This window comes from Oenanthe melanoleuca, chromosome Z, assembly GCF_029582105.1.
Source record: "Oenanthe melanoleuca isolate GR-GAL-2019-014 chromosome Z, OMel1.0, whole genome shotgun sequence".
NCBI classification, from domain to species: domain Eukaryota; kingdom Metazoa; phylum Chordata; class Aves; order Passeriformes; family Muscicapidae; genus Oenanthe; species Oenanthe melanoleuca.
This window is the reverse complement of record NC_079362.1, coordinates 6,201,649-6,219,288: the sequence shown is the minus strand read 5'-3', so window position 1 is coordinate 6,219,288 and position 17,640 is coordinate 6,201,649. Positions and strand designations below refer to the sequence as shown.

The 17,640-nt window shown below is 40.9% G+C and overlaps 1 protein-coding gene across 2 annotated transcripts in view; it reads right to left on the bottom strand.

The window, feature by feature from the left end:
• EDIL3 (EGF like repeats and discoidin domains 3) overlaps positions 1 to 17,640 on the bottom strand; it is a 236,791-nt gene that overhangs the window by 51,248 nt on the left and 167,903 nt on the right. For both annotated transcript variants that reach the window (XM_056513351.1, XM_056513352.1), the window contains 2 exons: positions 4,916 to 5,071; positions 3,646 to 3,790 (listed from right to left, as the gene is read on the bottom strand). In XM_056513351.1, coding sequence (XP_056369326.1) covers positions 3,646 to 3,790; positions 4,916 to 5,071 — 301 coding nt within the window. The remainder of the gene's footprint in view (positions 1 to 3,645; positions 3,791 to 4,915; positions 5,072 to 17,640) is intronic.

The window sequence follows — 17,640 nt, the reverse complement described above, 5'->3', positions numbered from 1 at the left end:
TCAGTATGTTCAAATCTAACTAGGCAAAAGTTTGCAGGTCTTATTTGCTCGATGAAACAGGAGTAGGGAAATAATGAGGAAGAGTGGGGATTAGCACCTGAAAATTGGAAGGATCAGCACAAAGGTGAGGTGCCCCTTATCTTTCTTCTTCTTCCAAGAAAGCTCAAACCCTCAAAGGAAATATTCAATATCCAAAGGCAAACCCACAAATGGATCTGCATGAGCCTTGTCTTGGGCAAAGATTTGTGGAGTGTTGGCAAAAGCAGCATATGTCAATTATCTGAGGTCAAAGGTGATTTTGTGTGGATTCATACTGTGATATACTAAAAAATGAGAGATTTAAAAAAAAAATCTTCATATTTTTGAATCATAGAATGTTTTGGGTTGAGAGGGATCTTAAAGATCATCTTAGCTGCAGATCTAATTCCAACCCCTCTGCCATGGGCAGCAACACTTTTCATTAAACCCTCTTGCTTTAAAGCCCTGTCCAACCTGGCCTATAAATACCAAATAGAGAATTCCTCTCCAGATTCCTCAGTTCTGAGGACAGATGAGAAAAAGGGAACCTGTCCTGTCCCCCTGTGTGTCAGTTTTATGTGAATGGTGCCTACAGCGACTGTTAGGATAAATAAATAGTTACCAGGGAACAACTGCCCAAAGGAAATGAAAATTACACACTCAGGAACTTTTCTCTGAGTGAGTCCCACTCAGAGAACAGGGATGTTCAGGTTTTGGGGGCCAACATCCCTCTGCAGGAACTGAGAAACCCCCGCAGAAAACAGTGCAGGAGTGAGTTCCATGAGTGAGTGACACTGTTGTGTGAACACTCATCTGCTGCTAATAACCACAGCTTGATGCTGCAATTAATAACAGCCTAATGAATAGAGGCATTCTAATGAGCAGGAGCTGTGATCTGCTTCTCCCCTGACATCAATACTCTGTGCAGGGAAAGGGAGGGCAGGACAGAGATGTGCAAAGCACAAGCAAGGCAGGAGCAGAGGGACATGGAAATTAATGCCTAATTTATTGATGGTTGGCTCCACTAGCATTGATCCTGGCTCTCAGTAAGACGTGGATCCTGTGTAAGTAAAGCTGTTTATGAGGCTGAAGCAGGCTGCATTGAACATTTTGCTGAAGTTTGTCTTAAGAAGGAGTTAGTTTTTAGGATGATCCAATGCTGCAAGTCTCCCTCAGTTCATCACTCACTCTCTTCTCTCTCACCAGGGCATGCTAGGGAAGGCAAACCTCTAAAAGTGCTTTTCCACCCAAGGCAGACCACCTGGAATTAAGAATTAGTCTGTGCAATTACACCTTTCTTTCAGTAAGTTTGAAATTGTTCTGCTGAGCCTTGGCTGTCCACAGCTTTAAGAAATGATGACCTTGACACTGTTAGGAGACCACTGAAATTAATTCACTCCACTAGCTTTCACAGTTCTCTAAGCAAAACAATTCCTAGTCGTTCTGGCAAGGACTAACCCTAAATTGTGGCTCCAGAAGTGGAAGACAAAAAAAAAAAATCTAATAGAGCAAAGCAGCTAGACAGGATTTTCTATTTACTCTTAAACCTACCTATATTGGAAGAGGGCTACACTGAGAATTAATGCATTAACTTTTTCATTTCTGAACCTGGTTTTGACTGAGAATTGTTTAACTCCAGCTGTTTTGATGTATCACTTGTGAACTGGACGACTATTGTTTGTGGAGTAAACAGGCAGCCACATAAAAATCACTCCTAAATGAATCTGTGGAGTGCTCCCACAGGAAAAGGTTTATCTCTTGGAAAAGGATAAAAAATTTACATGCTCCTTTGAATTTGTAGGGGGAACACAGTTCTTGCAGAAGGTGGCTAGAGGTCAGGCTTTACATTTCAGACTTTTAATACAAATCTGAGGAAGGTTTATATTAGGTCCACTCCATTTACTTTTTGCTGCAAGGAAGTTATCCCTGCTTCTGCTAAACCCAGAAAACAAATCCAAACTGAAATCTTGATTAAAGCAGCCCAACCAAATTATATTTTATTGGACTGGTCCTCAAGGGTAGGGGGAGCAGGCTCATCCCTCTGAGGATGCCACCCCACAGGCAGCAGGAATTACCCAAATCAGGGGTGACAATTGCTGCTGCTGTGGGCTCACAGCAGTGCACAGCCAGCTCTGGGGCTCAGGATCCACTGTCAGACCCTGGGTTAGACTCCCTGCCTTCAGTCTGCTCAGGCTGGTACATGACAAATCCACACAGCCATCAATTTGTGTAAAAATTGCCAAATTACATTTTCTAGGTTGAGATTAACAGCTGGAGATTAACCCCCACAGGAAAAAAAAAAAAATTTAAATGGTTACTGGGTTTATAACACACAGCCCTACTGCAAGTGGCCATCCTCACTTGCTGAGTGGTTTTACAACTTAGATAAAAAAAGGATGAGAGCTGTAGGTGTAGAAGGAGAGATTAGAGGTGACCTTGCCCCTGATAAGTCACAGTTGTGCTAATTACCTAAGAAGAGGAATAGCCATGCCTTTATAATGGGGTGCAGCTGTGACTAATAAAGGTAAGTGTGATAAAATGAGTCAGCTGGCTGGTCAGGAGGATCCTTGAGGACGAGGACATGAAGAAAGGGGATCTTGAGGGGGTGAAGAAGCCCTGAGGAAGAAGGGCTGGTCCAGAGAGGCAAAAAGAAGAACAAAACAAGGAAAGACAGTTGCTGCAGTAGGAGATCTGCTGTGAGATTGGCTTAGGTCTGATGGAGTCAGAGCCTGTGTTGGAACCCAGAAACCTGACAGTTTTCAGCTTTCAGTGCTTTCTGGCACTGACCCCCAGGAGAACACTGCTTTTGACCTGAGGACTTGGAGAAGGATTCCAAATTTGAGTGATGGAGTTAAAATCACAGCTGTGTAGTTGAATAGAAGTGTGTGATTTCTCATGGTGAAGGGGTTTTAGAATATAGTAATAGGTATGGGACAAGATAGAAGGTTTTGGGTGTTGTCTCTTTCTGTCTTCTTCCTTATTCTTCATGATTTCAGGTAGTAGTTTTTGATATGATAGTTAGTGCTGCACTGAGGATCACAGGAATTTGGTTATTGGGTCAAAAGTATAAATTGTATAGGTGTTAGTTGTCTATTGGACTGTTTAGCTTTAAAAGACCTTGTAACTAGCTGGATTCTCCTCCATTTTGCTCACTTTTAGCTGGTAGCAAGAAGTGTTGCAGAACTCTCTGTACTTTAAATAAGGTTTAATAAACTACCAAGCCTAAACACGAGAAATTTGTCTCCCTCGTGTTTCAGTCCTGACTCTGAGTGAAGACAGAAGAAAATGAAGGCAAGCCACTAATTAGGTGGTGCAGCTAACCCTTTTACAAGGAGCCTGCAGTCAAAGCTGAGTAGGTGACAGCCTGGGTCAGGCTGCAAACCAATACCTGCAGTCAGAGCCTGCAGCTGGACCCAACAGCAGGAGCTGGCTGCAATCAGCAGCAAGAGCCAGGATGGCTGAGCTGTAAAGAACAAACCAGGACCCTTTCCATGCTGTTGGGTGAGAATCTGTGCCTTGTCTCACTCCTACCCCTGCTGCAGCTGGGGGATAAACTCGGGCTGAGCTCGAGCATCTCGCGGCGGCGCGCCGGGTGGGTTGGAAGGGCTGGGGCTCTGGGGGTCCCACCTGAGAGCTCACAGCCCAGCAGCTCCATCCTGAGGGTGCAGTGCCTCCTGCACACCTGGGGGTACAGCCGGACGTACTGTGCCTTGATGGGCGGCGTGAAGGAGTTGGCGTACGGCGTGTTGTTGTCCACGTTCCCGCGGAACACCTGCGGGCGAGAAACGTTCACAGGCAAGAATAAAAGAGTGTCAGGAGGATGCTTGGAGTGCCAGCGAGTTTCTGTGCCTCAAGGGCACCTGCACTGCTCTGTCTGTGTGAGGTTTTCCCCAAACTGAAGCTGTTTTAGTGCTCCCATTGCCCGACGTCCTGCCTTGGGTCACGTCATGATGGGTTTGCCACCTGTGCTGAACCAAGGTCTCTGTCCTGTCACTCTTACAAACTGAAGCTCCTAGTGCAACTAAATTATGCCTTCTTTTCTTGATTAGTGTATAAAATAGTCCCAGTTCGATTTAGCCTGCAATTATTTGCGCTGACTGACGTTTATTTTTTTTTCCCCTCTGGTTCAGGAGCCTGATCCAGCTCCCACTGAAGTGCACTGTGACCCTCCCATTGATCACAGGGGGCTGAATTAAATCCATCAGCACTTTTCTATTCACCCTCAATCTAACCAGACATCCCTGTTCTGTATCTGCCCCCCCTTATTATGCACATCTTGACACAGCATTTTAATTTCCTAATAGAGAAACTACATCCAATGCTGCACAGTTCCTGGGTTCTATGCAAACTTACACAGTAAAAGTTGTTGTTTTTTTTTTTGTTGTTTTTTTTTTTTTTTTTTTGGTTTTTGTTTTTTTCTGCTCTGTGTGCACAGCTCCATCAAAAATAAGTGGTAACTATAAGCTGTAAACACACACACTCCACTGGATGATACTGTTTGTGCAGCACAGAGATTAGCATTGATGAATGGGCTCTGTGTTGCCAAGGGTTAAAGCTAATCTGCCAATGCAATAAAACTAAATTGAAAGCAGAGCAATGAGTAATTACTGGTGAACTAATTAATATGAAAATCAGTTAAGTGTAATAAACAGGATTATTCTAGCTTGGGGAAAGAGTATTTATGCAACCATCAGTTAAAGTATAAGAAATTCTTAGCACAGAAAAAATGCAAATTTGTTGATTTTTTTTTTTATTTTTTTTTTTCCCAGAGAAAAATAATAACAGTGAAACCTATATCACAGTGCCAGGCAATTAGTCTTAAATACTAGAGACATTTCATACTTCTGAAGGCAGCTAAACCATGAGATGTATTTGGATACACATGACTTAATCTTACCATGTCTTCCTTTGTGCCTTTTACTTTGTACATTGTCCATGACTTCCCATCATTACTGTAGGCAATTTTGTAAGATTTTACATATTCTGGACTTCCAATCCTCTTGGCACCTTGGGTTATAACTCCAGTGACTCTCATCTTCTTCTGGAGGTTTATCTGAAATAACAGCATGCTGTTAATCTGAGGGACACAAGCCTTGATTCCTTTAATTTTTTATTTTTTTTAATAAAAGGAAAAACATAGCTGTAGCATTTAAATAACTGCTTTTATACTTGAATTAATTCTTTTGATCTTCTGTGAATTTCATGTTCAAATATATAAAGCAAATAAAGAAAAAAACTGAACCAAAAGCTTGGACTGTGCTTATTTCCTGTATGTGTGCACCCATAAATACATATATTACAGATATACAGAATATTTCTGGGATATGGCTTAATTTTGGTATATCCTACAAATTTCCTGCCTGAAAGGGAAATGAAACAGGGTAATTATTTACCAAAAGCTATATCTTCTGTCCTGTTAGAAGACAATCTGCAATACCATACCAAAGGTCCTAAGTTAGCATCAAGTAAAACTTCTACATGGAACTAAAACTACGTGGAAATTCTGGCAGCAAAAAAAATTAGACTTTTTCTTGGCTCTCACTGGAAATCCCCATATCTAGAGATCAAGGCTGAATTTATAATCCTAAAGCAGTCAACAGCAAAATATCAATCAGTTGACACGAACATTCTTCATGTGCTTGTCTGAGCTGAATGCAACACCTTGAAGCACAAAATGAAGATTTGTTCACAGTGAACAAATCCAACATTGCTCCAGTAGCCTTAATTCTGCCTCCTTTAGTCACCTGTGCCATGGGAACTCTGACAATTCAGAGTGTGATATTCAAACCTAGCAGTGTCAGATTTTTGTCAATTTTTCTGGTTTTTTAATTTATTTTTTATTTTTTTATTTTTTTTTTTTTTTAATGGAGTGAGTCTATTTACTTCTCCACTACTTTTCTGGAATATTTGGCTTTTGGTGTAGCTTTACCATAGTTCTCCCTATAAGAAATTATTAAACACACACCTTCAGATTAACTATGTGTGTTTTTGAGGTTTAGACCCATTGAGAGAAGAGAAGCCTCCTATTAAAACATCAGGTTTTTTTACAGGATCTTTCCCACATATACCAGGAAGGCTCAGGAATATTTGCAGTTCCAGTGGGGAGAATGCACTCACAACAGGAATTCATGCAGGTATAAATTAGAAGAGATTCATGACTTTTTTTCAGCCTTGGAAAACTTCTTTTCCCCAATTCCTGGTTTCCCCAGAGGAGGAAACAAAATAAAATAAATATGTTATATTTGTAAAAGGACAGCTCCAGAGACTACTGTTAGTCCCTATAAGTACATTAAAAATGTAGCTAACATGGAATAGCATCCAGTCAAAGATTTATGTAAGTCTTTTATGAGAAGATCATTCTCTATGTGGAATTTCAGAATAATAATTAACAGGCAAGTAAACCAATTTTCCATGTATTTACAAAATTGCTAATAATGAAGTGAATACCATCTGCAAAACTGAATTAGAAAGCACAGGGAAACCAGACATTGATTATTTGCTGACTGGTCTCATCTTCACATTTCACTTTGTGGGAAATAGAAAGTATAACACAACACCAAACACATTTTGTTTGATCCAGTGATGCAGATAACTAATTTTTTTTCAGCTTAATTACAAATTTTTCTTTTTCCCAAAGTGGTAATCTTGGGGAAAGTTTTTTTTGGATGAGAATTTATGGGGATTTCAACCACCATGGCTTTAAACACTTGGATATCCAATTCCCATTTGCAGAATCTTTCCTTTTAGAGGATTTCTTGATCAGTATCCATCCTTTGAGTCACAAAATGAGCTTTTTTTTTAAGTAGTACTGAACTTGATAGAACATGAGAAATAAAACCAGGCTGCCTTTTTTTCCAAGATCTACACATCCTGTCAAGGTTTGCAGAAAAATCCCAAAGAAATGGGAAAAAGTAAATGCTTTCAAATGCCCATGGCTTGCTTATATAGAAATCCCTTCTGGACTAATGTCATGCTTTTCAGTGATTATGGATACAGCAGGAATTAATTTTCCCTTTGTATCCTTGGGTTCTTTTATGTGTTTTAAATTTTTCAAGTTCGACCTCAGCAAAAATTGAAAATACAACTTTAGCAATGGCTGTAATGAAGCAGGTGCCAAAATCTTTCTTATTTAATATACTTCAGTAGGAAGCTGTGAAGAAACAGGAACTACATCCTTTAGTGCCAACAGCTTTTTCAAACATGTTTTTCTGTGGCAATTGCAAGGGGGAAACAGCTCAGGAAACTCTGATTCAGATCCAGGACAGAAAATTATATATTTTAATTACATGGGTTTTAAAACAAAGAGGTGAAATTCACCAGGAACAAAAGAATAACACATCTTTTAAAGAAAGGTAATGGGTTCACCTATTTAGGATCCCTTATCATTACCTAGATGAATTAGGAAAAAAGAAAGGATGAAAGAAGATCAATAGTGTTTTGATGGATTCACCTCAGTAATTTAAGTAATATGGCATGGTAAAGGCTTTGTAGGAAGAAGATACAGACACAGACATTTGAGGAATCTACTTAGAGTGAGAGAGAGAGATAAAGAAACAAAGCAAGAAAGAGACAGAAAGAAAGAGAGAGAAAGAGAAAGAAAGAAAGAAAGGAAGAAAGAAAGAAAGAAAGAAAGAAAGAAAGAAAGGGAGAAGAGAAAGCAAGAAAGGGAGAGAGAAAGGGAGAAGGAGAGAGAGAAAGGGAGAAAGGGAGAAAGAAAGGGAGAAAGAAAGAGAGAAAGAGAGAAAGGAAAGAAAGGAAGGAAGAAAGGAAGGAAGAAAAGGAAAGAAAGGAAGAAAGAAAGAAAGAAAGAAAGAAAGAAAGAAAGAAAGAAAGAAAGAAAGAAAGAAAGAAAGAAAGAAAGAAAGAAAGAAAGGAGGAAAGAAAGAAAGGAGGAAAAAAGAGAAAGAGTGAAAGAGAAAAAGAAAGATAAAGAGAAAGAGAGAAAGAAGAGAGAAAGGAAGCAGATCAGTTTTACTATTTTAACATTTACCATTTAAATTTATTTTATTCATTTATTTATTTATTTATTTATTAATTTATTTTTATTTTTATTTTTTATTTATTTTTCTTTTCCTGCATTCAGTGGCTTCCCTGGGACTTGACCCGAGGATGTGCCAGGGATTATTCTGCAATCTGAGAACACCCAGTGCCCTAAAACCTCGTGAGGGCCTTTATGAAACTTGGGTAAGGCTCTGTTTGACACCTGCAGGCTGTGGGATCTGCTCTGATGGCCTTTGCATGTCAATGAGGAGGATTTCTGGGACTGGGATGAGTGATGGACACTGATAAAATGAAATGTAAAATGAATCCAGCAGTCGGTACCAACGCATTTAAATCTACAGGAGGTGGATTATGCCACACACAGGGTGGATGGGGAAAAGTGCTGGTGTTGAGGAAAGAACCAGGAGAGCACAGGATTGGAGCCAGCTCAGTTTATGTGAGCTCAGGGACTGTGACAAGAAACAGAACCTCATGTCCTTGTTGGGTGCACAGCTGCACGTTGAATTCATCCATGCAGCCAGAACAAAGCAAATACAACCACTCCAGGCAGATACCCTCTAGAGCAGTGAGATGGGGAATAAAACCAACTCTTTCGTTTGAGAAGCCCCTGAAATTCCTTCTAATCTTATTTGTTTGAAGCAAACTCCATGATTACACAGAGCACTCTGATGGTCACAGCAGGTTACAGAGCTGTGGCCTTTCTCCACAGGAGGGGAAAAAATAACCAGGATGCTTCCAGCACTGATCCTGAAGGAGTGATTACCTATTAATCAATTTTCAGTAATGCTTTTGACTCCAGTGACTCACTCAAATCTGTTTGGGGGTGCCAAATTGCTGTCTACACCAGTGATGACACACCCAATCCAGATTTTACTGGAACCTGAAAATAATCCATGTTGGAAAGGGAATAAAGGAGGAAAACACTTTATCTAAGAGAAAGTGGTAATGTGAACAAGGTAACTTTATGAGTTCCTGTTTTTTTGTACAGTGCAGCATTTTCAGAGGCAATCCAGAACCAGAACTGCAAATCTGCATGGTGTGTGTGCCACTCCACTGGAAGCTGTGAGTTAATGCTGGATCTTGTTTTCCATAACCAAGTCCAAAGGGCTCCACAAAACAAAGGCCATCAGCAACTTCTCAGCGTGGTTTACAAACCTTAGAACCACATGAGAAAGGAAGATTAAATTCAGAATTGTAATGTGTGAATGCAACAGAACAGCAGGGACTGGGGCAGCTCCAGTGGAAGGTGTTCGCCTTGCTCTTACAATTTATGATCAAATGTTAGCACATTCAGCTTGCAGAAGCTATAAACTGGGCAAAAAAAAAAAAAAAGATAAAAAAACACCCCACTGCATCTGTCTTATCTGCATTACTTCCAGGCAGGAGAGGAGAAGAGGGATGAGAAGACAGGGTGACTTTAGGAAGACCCTTCCGTGATGCTCCTGGACAGAATCCATAACCATATTCCCCTCATTTGTTATCTCACTGTTAGCAATAACATTTCCTGCAGAACAGCCTTGTCTGAAGAGTTCCTCCTGAGCAAGCTTTCCAGAAATGCTCAAATTAAAGCCTACATGACACCTCGGGTCTTTGAGACCTTAAATGTAGTTTTAGATTCATAAACAGAAACACATTTTATGGAGAACAAAGGTGTTTACCTGTTTCAGTTATGAGATGGAATAGCATTGTCATAAATAATTCTTCATCTTTTCCAGCACAAAGTAAATATATCTTTACTGCTACTCACCATTACTCATATAAAAATGGGGTTGAATAAGAGATCAAGGTTATACTGGCATTAAAAGATTTATTACAGCAACCCTTCCCTGCTGATCTCATCAGGTTTTGAAGGATTGAAATTTAATTTTTTTTGTCTATTCCCTATTTCTTTTTTTTTTATTTTTGAGTCGTAATTCTGACAAAACTGGATAGAAAACACCCAGAGAAACATTTTCTGATGAAAAACAGGGACACTTGCCAAAGGAAATGTTTTTTAATAAACCCGGGAAATGAACAATTCCCTCAGCACTGGGAAAGTCTGTCTGAACGCTGCCTCCTGCTCCTCCTTTTCAGCCCCCAAGGTTGTTTCCCCCCAGAACGAGCAGGACAAGCTGGTGTTCCACCCTGGAGAGGAGCAGGAAGGGCACAGCAGGTCAGCCACATTAACTCCCCTGCCGAAAATCCTGGCTGGCACCTGCACACAAGGCGCTCATCTGTCTCACCTGCCCGTGGCTTTTTGACACTCTCCTAATCAGCACTGTCAGCAGAGCTCCCCTGGATTTAGTTCAGGGCATTAATGCAGTCAGCACGGTGGCAGGGATGTGTGTTTTAAGGGAGTGCAGTGATTTATTGCTGGCACGCCGGGAGGGGGCCTGCCCCGTGCAGAAAAATTTGCTTTATTGCAGAATATTCACGTGATAGTGTGAATTGCTGTCTTGTAACAGGCTAGGAGAGCAAGCATTTGCTTGCAGGTTGCTTTGGAAATAATAATTCCCAGCGTGGTTGTGGGATTGCTCCTTGAGGACAGACCAATTAAACACTCGGGTTGTTTCTGATCCCAGCACATTTTGTTTCAATTTTGTGGATGCAGGCCCAACAAAGAAAGAACCCTCATAACTTTGCTATTAAATCCTCCGCAGACTCATCCTCCTGCTGCCCTCAGTTTATCACACCTCAGGGTGAGAACAGGATTTCCCTGCCTCAGCCAACTCTCCAAAAACAGCTCATCACCTTTGCCATCCTCAAGGAGACTTACTCATGTGCCTGCCTTAAATTAGGCATGCAGAATCAGGGATGCAAATTGGACCACTAATTTAATTTGCCTCTCTGTGAGGAGATCAGAATATAGGTTAGACCCTACTTGTATGGAAAACATAAGTACAAGGATTGTTGGGCCCATGCAATGCTAATGTGGAGGAACATATGTTATGAGAATTATCAAAAAGCACCTACTTCATTTGGCTTTTGTTGAGAACTTTCAATTTATGCCTCAGAGAGTTTACATAATTAGACAGACTAAAAACTTGCTTAGTCTGTTCCTTCTTATTATTAAGTCATTATTTTAGTCCCAAAGGTAGTTGTTATGAATGCCATTAGCAGGGTTATATGAATTATTCAAACCCTGGCATGTTTAGACTGTCATCTCAAGAAGGGGCCCATAATCAATCTCACATTGTTCAGAGGTTTGCAGCCCTGCAAAATGTCATCTTATTTGCAAAGTATTGATCAAATGAGTATTAACTATCTGAAACTGAATGTTACCTAAGAAACACCAAGGTCATTTATTGCTATTATTAGTTTCTTCATATGCTTTGAGCTTGTGAAAACTCTTCCTGCCTTTGGAATGTTAATGGCTCTCAGAAAGAACTTCCCCACAATGTCTAGAAGACATCCTGAAGAATCAGCCTAAGAATATGTAAATAAAAATGCCAGTGAAAATATCTGCATGTATTTCCCCTTGTAAAACAGCTTTGATCAACAGCTCATAGATCTAGAAGATGTGATGTCAGACTCAGGTCAAAAACATACTTTTCTTTTCATCCTACATGAAAATCATCTTCCTTAGGGAAAAGAAGGGAATTCAAAAAGGTGCAATATTAAAATCACCATGAAAATACACTCAGGGAAATTTCTGCTTGTGAAATAACCTCAGATATTGAGAGGTTCTTTCCCTCACACACTTTCCATCTGTTTTTTAATGGCACTTTGGCAAATCACTCTGGTAAAAACTCCAAAGAAAATTATGATCTTCTCTGGATCCCCAAAAGGGATAAATTCCCATTCTGGCTTCAGAGGGCTTTGTCTAAGTCCTGTGCATGCTCCCAGACCAAGAACTCATGGAATTATAGAATCTTAAGGTTTGAAAAGACATCCAGTGTAATGATTAAAGGAGTGTTAACTATCTGAAATCTGAGACCTCCCAGGAGATCAGAGTTCCCTGGCCCTGTGAGATCCCACTGCAGCTCATCTTAACAGAGAGGCAAAATAAAGCTTACTAAGTCCCTTATCCAGTGATAATTGTGCTATCAAATGGTGCACAACCTGCATTAAAATATCTCTGTCCCCTTTTCTTCATGGTCAAGGTAATCCTGGTCCTTGAGGGGCACAAGGTTTGGGGGGGACACAAGGGCAGTGAAGAGCTAATGAAGCACACAGGGGGGCAGATGGCTTTGTGATTGATGAAGAATGCACCACTCAAATGATTTCTCAGCCCTTACACAGATGCTCTTACAGAACAGCTCAAATTATTAATAATATCTCCTGAACCCTAAGGAATTGATAATTTGTTGAATCCCTACAACCACATTCATGAAATGTTTTTGTTAGCTTTTAAAATGGAGATTATCTTTTAAAATTAGGGCTCAAAAGTTAAAAAAAAAGAGTTGATATAGAAATATTGAATATACATAAATATATATATATATGTAAATAATATAAATATAGAAATTTGGTGAGATGTTTTGTATTTATCTGTATGTTTTTCCTCAAAATACTTTCTTTCCTCCCACAAAAAAATTTGCAGGCAAAAGATTAGGCTTAAAAAGCAATTAAACATTGCTTGGTTTTGTGATAAATAATCTTTGAAAAGTCTCATTGAGATAGCTGAGCTTGAACAATGTCTTTTTATCTTAACCAGTCGTGGGAAGTTCTAAGAGTGCAAGAGTGAAAAACACTCCTGTTTTCCAGTTCACATAATTCATGTGTGGCTTGAATTGGCAGGTCTTTGGGATGGCAAACACCTTCCACCTTCTCCAGGGGAGGTCAGGGAGGGTGAGCTGCCCTCCAGGATGGGAGGAGGGGTGTGTGCAGGTCAGTGGTCAGTCAGGGTCCCCAGCAGCTCACTGACCACACGTGGCTGGGATGAGTGGCCAAAACCCCTGAGGGGCTCTGGAACCCTTCAAAGGGACCTTCAGAGGGTGGAGACATAGGCAAAGAAATTCCTCAGTGAGAGGAATGCAGGTAATGCAGCTGGGCAGGAACAATCCCAGGTCGATGGCATTTGGGGGGACAGTGCCAGCAGGTCAGGGAGGGGATCCTGCCCCTCTGCCCACATCTGGGGTGCTGTGTCCAGCTCCTCCTCGGGGCAGGAGGACAGGGAGCTCCTGGGGCAGCTCCAGGGGAGGGGACAAAGGGGATTCAGGGCCTGGAGCATCCCTGAGCCCAGGGAAGGCTGAGGGAGCTGGGGCTGCTCAGCCTGGAGAGGAGCCCAGAGAGAGGGGCCTCAGCCCTGGGTGTCCCTGGGTGTTCCTGGGGGTCCCTGAGTGTCTCTGGGTGTCCCTGAGTGTCCCTGGGGGTCCCTGAGTGTCTCTGGGTGTCCCTGGGGGTCCCTGAGTGTCTCTGAGCATCCCTGTCTGTCCCTGAGTGTCCCTGGGTGTTCCAATGTGTCCCTAAGTGTCCCTGGGTATCTCTGAGTGTCCCTGAGCATCCCCAAGTGTCCCTGAGTGTCCCAGTGTGTCCCTGCCTGTCCCTGGGATTCCCTGGGTGTCCCTGAGCATCCCTGAGGGTCCCTGAGTTTTCCTGGCGGTCCCTGGGTGTTCCAATGTGTCCCTGAGTGTCCCAGGTGCTCCTTGAGTGTCCCTGAGCATCCCTGTCTATCCTTGGGTGTCCCTGTCTGTCCCAGGGTGTCCCTGGGATTCCCTGGGTGCTCCTGAGCATCCCTGGGTATCTCTGAGTGTCCCAGTCTGTCCCAGTCTGTCCCTGGTGCAGGCAGGGTCAGGGCAGGGCTCAGCAGTGCCACCAGAGCCACAGGCAGGGGCTGAGCCCAGAACTCCCCAGCACAGGAGGCAGAACTCCTGCCCAGCCTGGGCAGAGCCCAGAGGGGCTGTGGAGTCTCCCCCTGGGATGTTGCAGAGTGAGCTGGACACAGCCCATGTGCTCTGCAGTGGCTCCAGCTCAGCCACTCTGCTCCCTTCTCACCCTGGGATTGTGTGCATGGATATGCCTGCCTACCACACCAAAAAAATCTTAATATCCTGGCAGGTAATCTTGAACTTTGTTCCCTGAACCTGAGCTTTACTGAAATAACTTGAAGCAACCCTTTGCTAGAAGCCAAGTGCAGCGGGACAGTCACTGTAGTGAGTGAGGATCATTTGTTTTGCCAGTTTTTAAGTGGTGAGAAGGTAAAAATGGCTCATTTGGCTATCACACATCAGCAGGGCATCATCTCAGAGATCTGGGTGCTGTCCTCCCCACACATCCTTCCCTTATGGATCACCATAATCTGCTGGGGCACCCTTTATCTGCTTCTTCCTGATGCAAGAAACCACATGGACACACATTATTTTTCCTTTTGGTGTCACCACTGTCCAAGATTTGATTGCTTTTAATATCAGAGTGGCAAATGGGGGGAAAAAAAAATATAGAATTATTTGAAATGGATGGCGTTGCAGATGCAAGGAATAAAGTTTAATTGTCCTGTTGCTTGAGACCTGCAGCCACATTAGGTGGGACAATTAAGGAAAGCTGGCACGGGGGATGACAGAGCATGGTTTGGATAGTGCTCATAACAAAAAGCCTCAGTTGCCATGGGGATGCTGACTCTGAAATGATGTTTTTGTGCACCCAGAACCTCAGCCCAAAGCTGTCTGAACATGGGATGAAAGCAGGAGGTGTGGGGTGAAATGGATACCAAGATTTGGGGCACCAGGGGCTCTGTGGGTGATCCCACTAACACTGAGGCTCCCAGTCCCTTTGTTTTCTGCTCTGAGTACATAAATTACATTTTTGGCCCTTAAGCTAAATGTGCAGTTGCTGAGGGAGGTCTGCAGAGAGCAGACACTGGTATTGAGTTCACTGAAGTCAGTGAATTTATGGCAGACTTTGGCTACCAGAAAACCCCTTCTAATTCCTGCAGAACAAAGGTCCTTGTGTGGCATTGCTTTAATTCAGCTGCACTTTCCTTATCAGCTTCTTTTCTCCACAGCCAAGGGCTTTTTTCAGGCACTTACTGCCTCTCCTCAAGGTCCTCCAAGGAAACCCTGCTATGATATTGAGCCAAATTTTGAAATATTGACAAAAAAAACCAAAGAAAAACAAAAACAAAAAAAAAAAAAAAAAAAAAAAGAAAAAAAAAGAAAAAACCCCACCAAAAAGAAAAACCACGAAAAAAAACCAAACCAAAACCAATCAAACAAACAAAAAAACCCTAAAAAACCCCAATCAGAACTTTAGAACTTTAACAACTTTTTATCACTTCACTTAGCAGTTTAATCCTGCTTTGTGGGGCACATCACCTTGCAGGGTGACTCAGAGGCTGCACTTCACAGGGCTCACCTGACACTGAGATGAGAGCTGCATTAAGTGATATAAAACATTTAAGCTGCAGTGACAGGTATTTTTGGAAGCCTGCACGCCAGCGCTCATGAATGAGGAAATGAACTTTGACAAAATGAATGGCTTCACAGATGGCAGTTTGCTTGGAGCTCTCACCAACAGATGTTTGAGTGAATGTTCTGCAAGGCCTCTGTGTATTTTGGGTTTTATCATTTCATTAGCAAATAGCTATCACCTGGTGTGTACTTGCTCTTTGGAAGCTCTTTATGAGGAAGCTGTTAACTTTTTTTTTTCTTTTTCTTTTTCTTTTTCTTTTTCTTTTTCTTTTTTCTTTTTTTTTTTTTTTTCTTTTTTTTCTTTTTCTTTTTCTTTCCCTTTTTCTTTTTCTTTCCCTTTTCCTTTTTCTTTTTCTTTCCCTTTTTCTTTTTCTTTCCCTTTTTTTTCTTTTTCTTTCCCTTTTTCTTTTTCTTTTTCTTTCCCTTTTTCTTTTTCTTTCCCTTTTTTTCTTTTTCTTTTTCTTTTTCTTTTTCTTTTTCTTTTTCTTTTTCTTTTTCTTTTTCTTTTTCTTTTTCTTTCCGTTTCCCTTTCCCTTCTCTCTTTCTCTTTCTCTTTCTCTTTCTCTTTCTCTTTCCCTTTCCCTTTCCCTTTCCCTTTCCCTTTCCCTTTCTGCTGTTTCACTTTTCCTTTCCCTTTCCCTTTCCCTTTCCCTTTCTCTTTCTTCTCTTTCTCTTTCTCTTTCTCTTTCTCTTTCTCTTTCTCTTTCTCTTTCTCTTTCTCTTTTTTTTTTAAGGAAAAAAAGCCCACACCATACTTTATGGTTTTCTGCTTGGGGATAAGAATGATGGAAGCTAAGTAAGTTTTTTTAATACAAATAATTTTTGTGTGTGTCACAGTAGTTTGTGATTAGGTTTGTGAGACTCATAGTCACAGATTTCAGACTGAAAGTCCCAAAAAGGTGAGGCTGAGCACCAGAGGTGGGATTGAAACCTTAAGTGCTGTGAAGACACTTGTGTAAAAACCAAATTAAGCCTCAATCAATATTTAGACCTTTTTTTATTATTATTTTAAGCATTCTCAGCGCTTGTCAAGAAAAAGAAAAAAAAAAAAAGACTAAATAAATTAATTTTAAATGTGACAGAGGTCAGGGAAATATTTTGCCTGAATCTGCTGGGTTAGGAACCTTCCCATCACAGCTCATCTTTTTTATTAAAAACCTCTGTAGCAAAAGTGTTTACTTTTAAGGAAGAAATTTTCTTAAAGCTGTGCAAAGTTATTGAAAAAGCTACATTAAAAGCAAAAATAATTATTTACAGCAGACATGCTGAGATGGTAAATAAACCAAATGTATTTTTCTTTGGTCTGGAGTACTAATATATTCAAATTGCCAATCAGAAGTAGGGCACATTTTCCATCAAACTGTTGTATTTCTCATTATTGTGTTTCGTCTGAACTTTAGCACTTAATGTCAGAAAAGCAATTTGGGGAATAAATTAGAAAAATTATAGAATTATTGTTCTTATTCCATATATTCTAAGTAAGACTTGTAGATTTTCCATTTTGAAATTACAACTTGACTTTCAAAAATTGCTTCCAAAAAGAAAAAAACATATGAAATGTAGATGGAAAGGGATGAAGTCTTTGAAGGAGAAGAAACCCCAAATTAAATATTTGGGATCATCTTGTATGCAATAAAAACTAGAGGAAAAAAAACCGAATAATCAGCCTGAACCAACTTTACTTCCTACTTCTTGATTCTGCAACCAAACTGAGCAGTTAAATTGTTTTTTTAGATTAATCCTTTAATCCTCCAACTACTCACAATAGTAAATATTTGACTATTTTATTTAAAAAAAAACAATTAACAACCATACCAATGTCTCTGGAGAAACAGTTTGTTTTAGTGAGGGATAACAAAACAGGGGTTTTATTATTTTATTTAATACTTTATAATTATACACAGCAGACTCCAGCAACAGGTCAGGTGCTCAAATACACCTCCCACACAGTGGCATGATGTTCAATATTTAGTGTATTTTCTCAAAATTCTCCAGGTGTAAGCTGTGCTCAGGTTCTGCTCTTGGTGCCTGTGGGTTAACACCTCATAAAAAACAATTTCTATGTCCCAAAGACCAGAAAACTCCTAAGAATTGTGATCAGGGGAAAAATTAATTAGGAAATATGAGGATGGTTAAAGCTGGGACACCAGCCTGGGAGTGAAGTGTAAGGGCACATGGATTCCTAGGTTAGAATTCTCTAGAGAGGAATAACATTCACAAATTCCTGCTGGCAGTTTGTGTCAGAGATTAGCTGCCATTATGATTTTGGATATGGTAGAGGGATAACACAAGC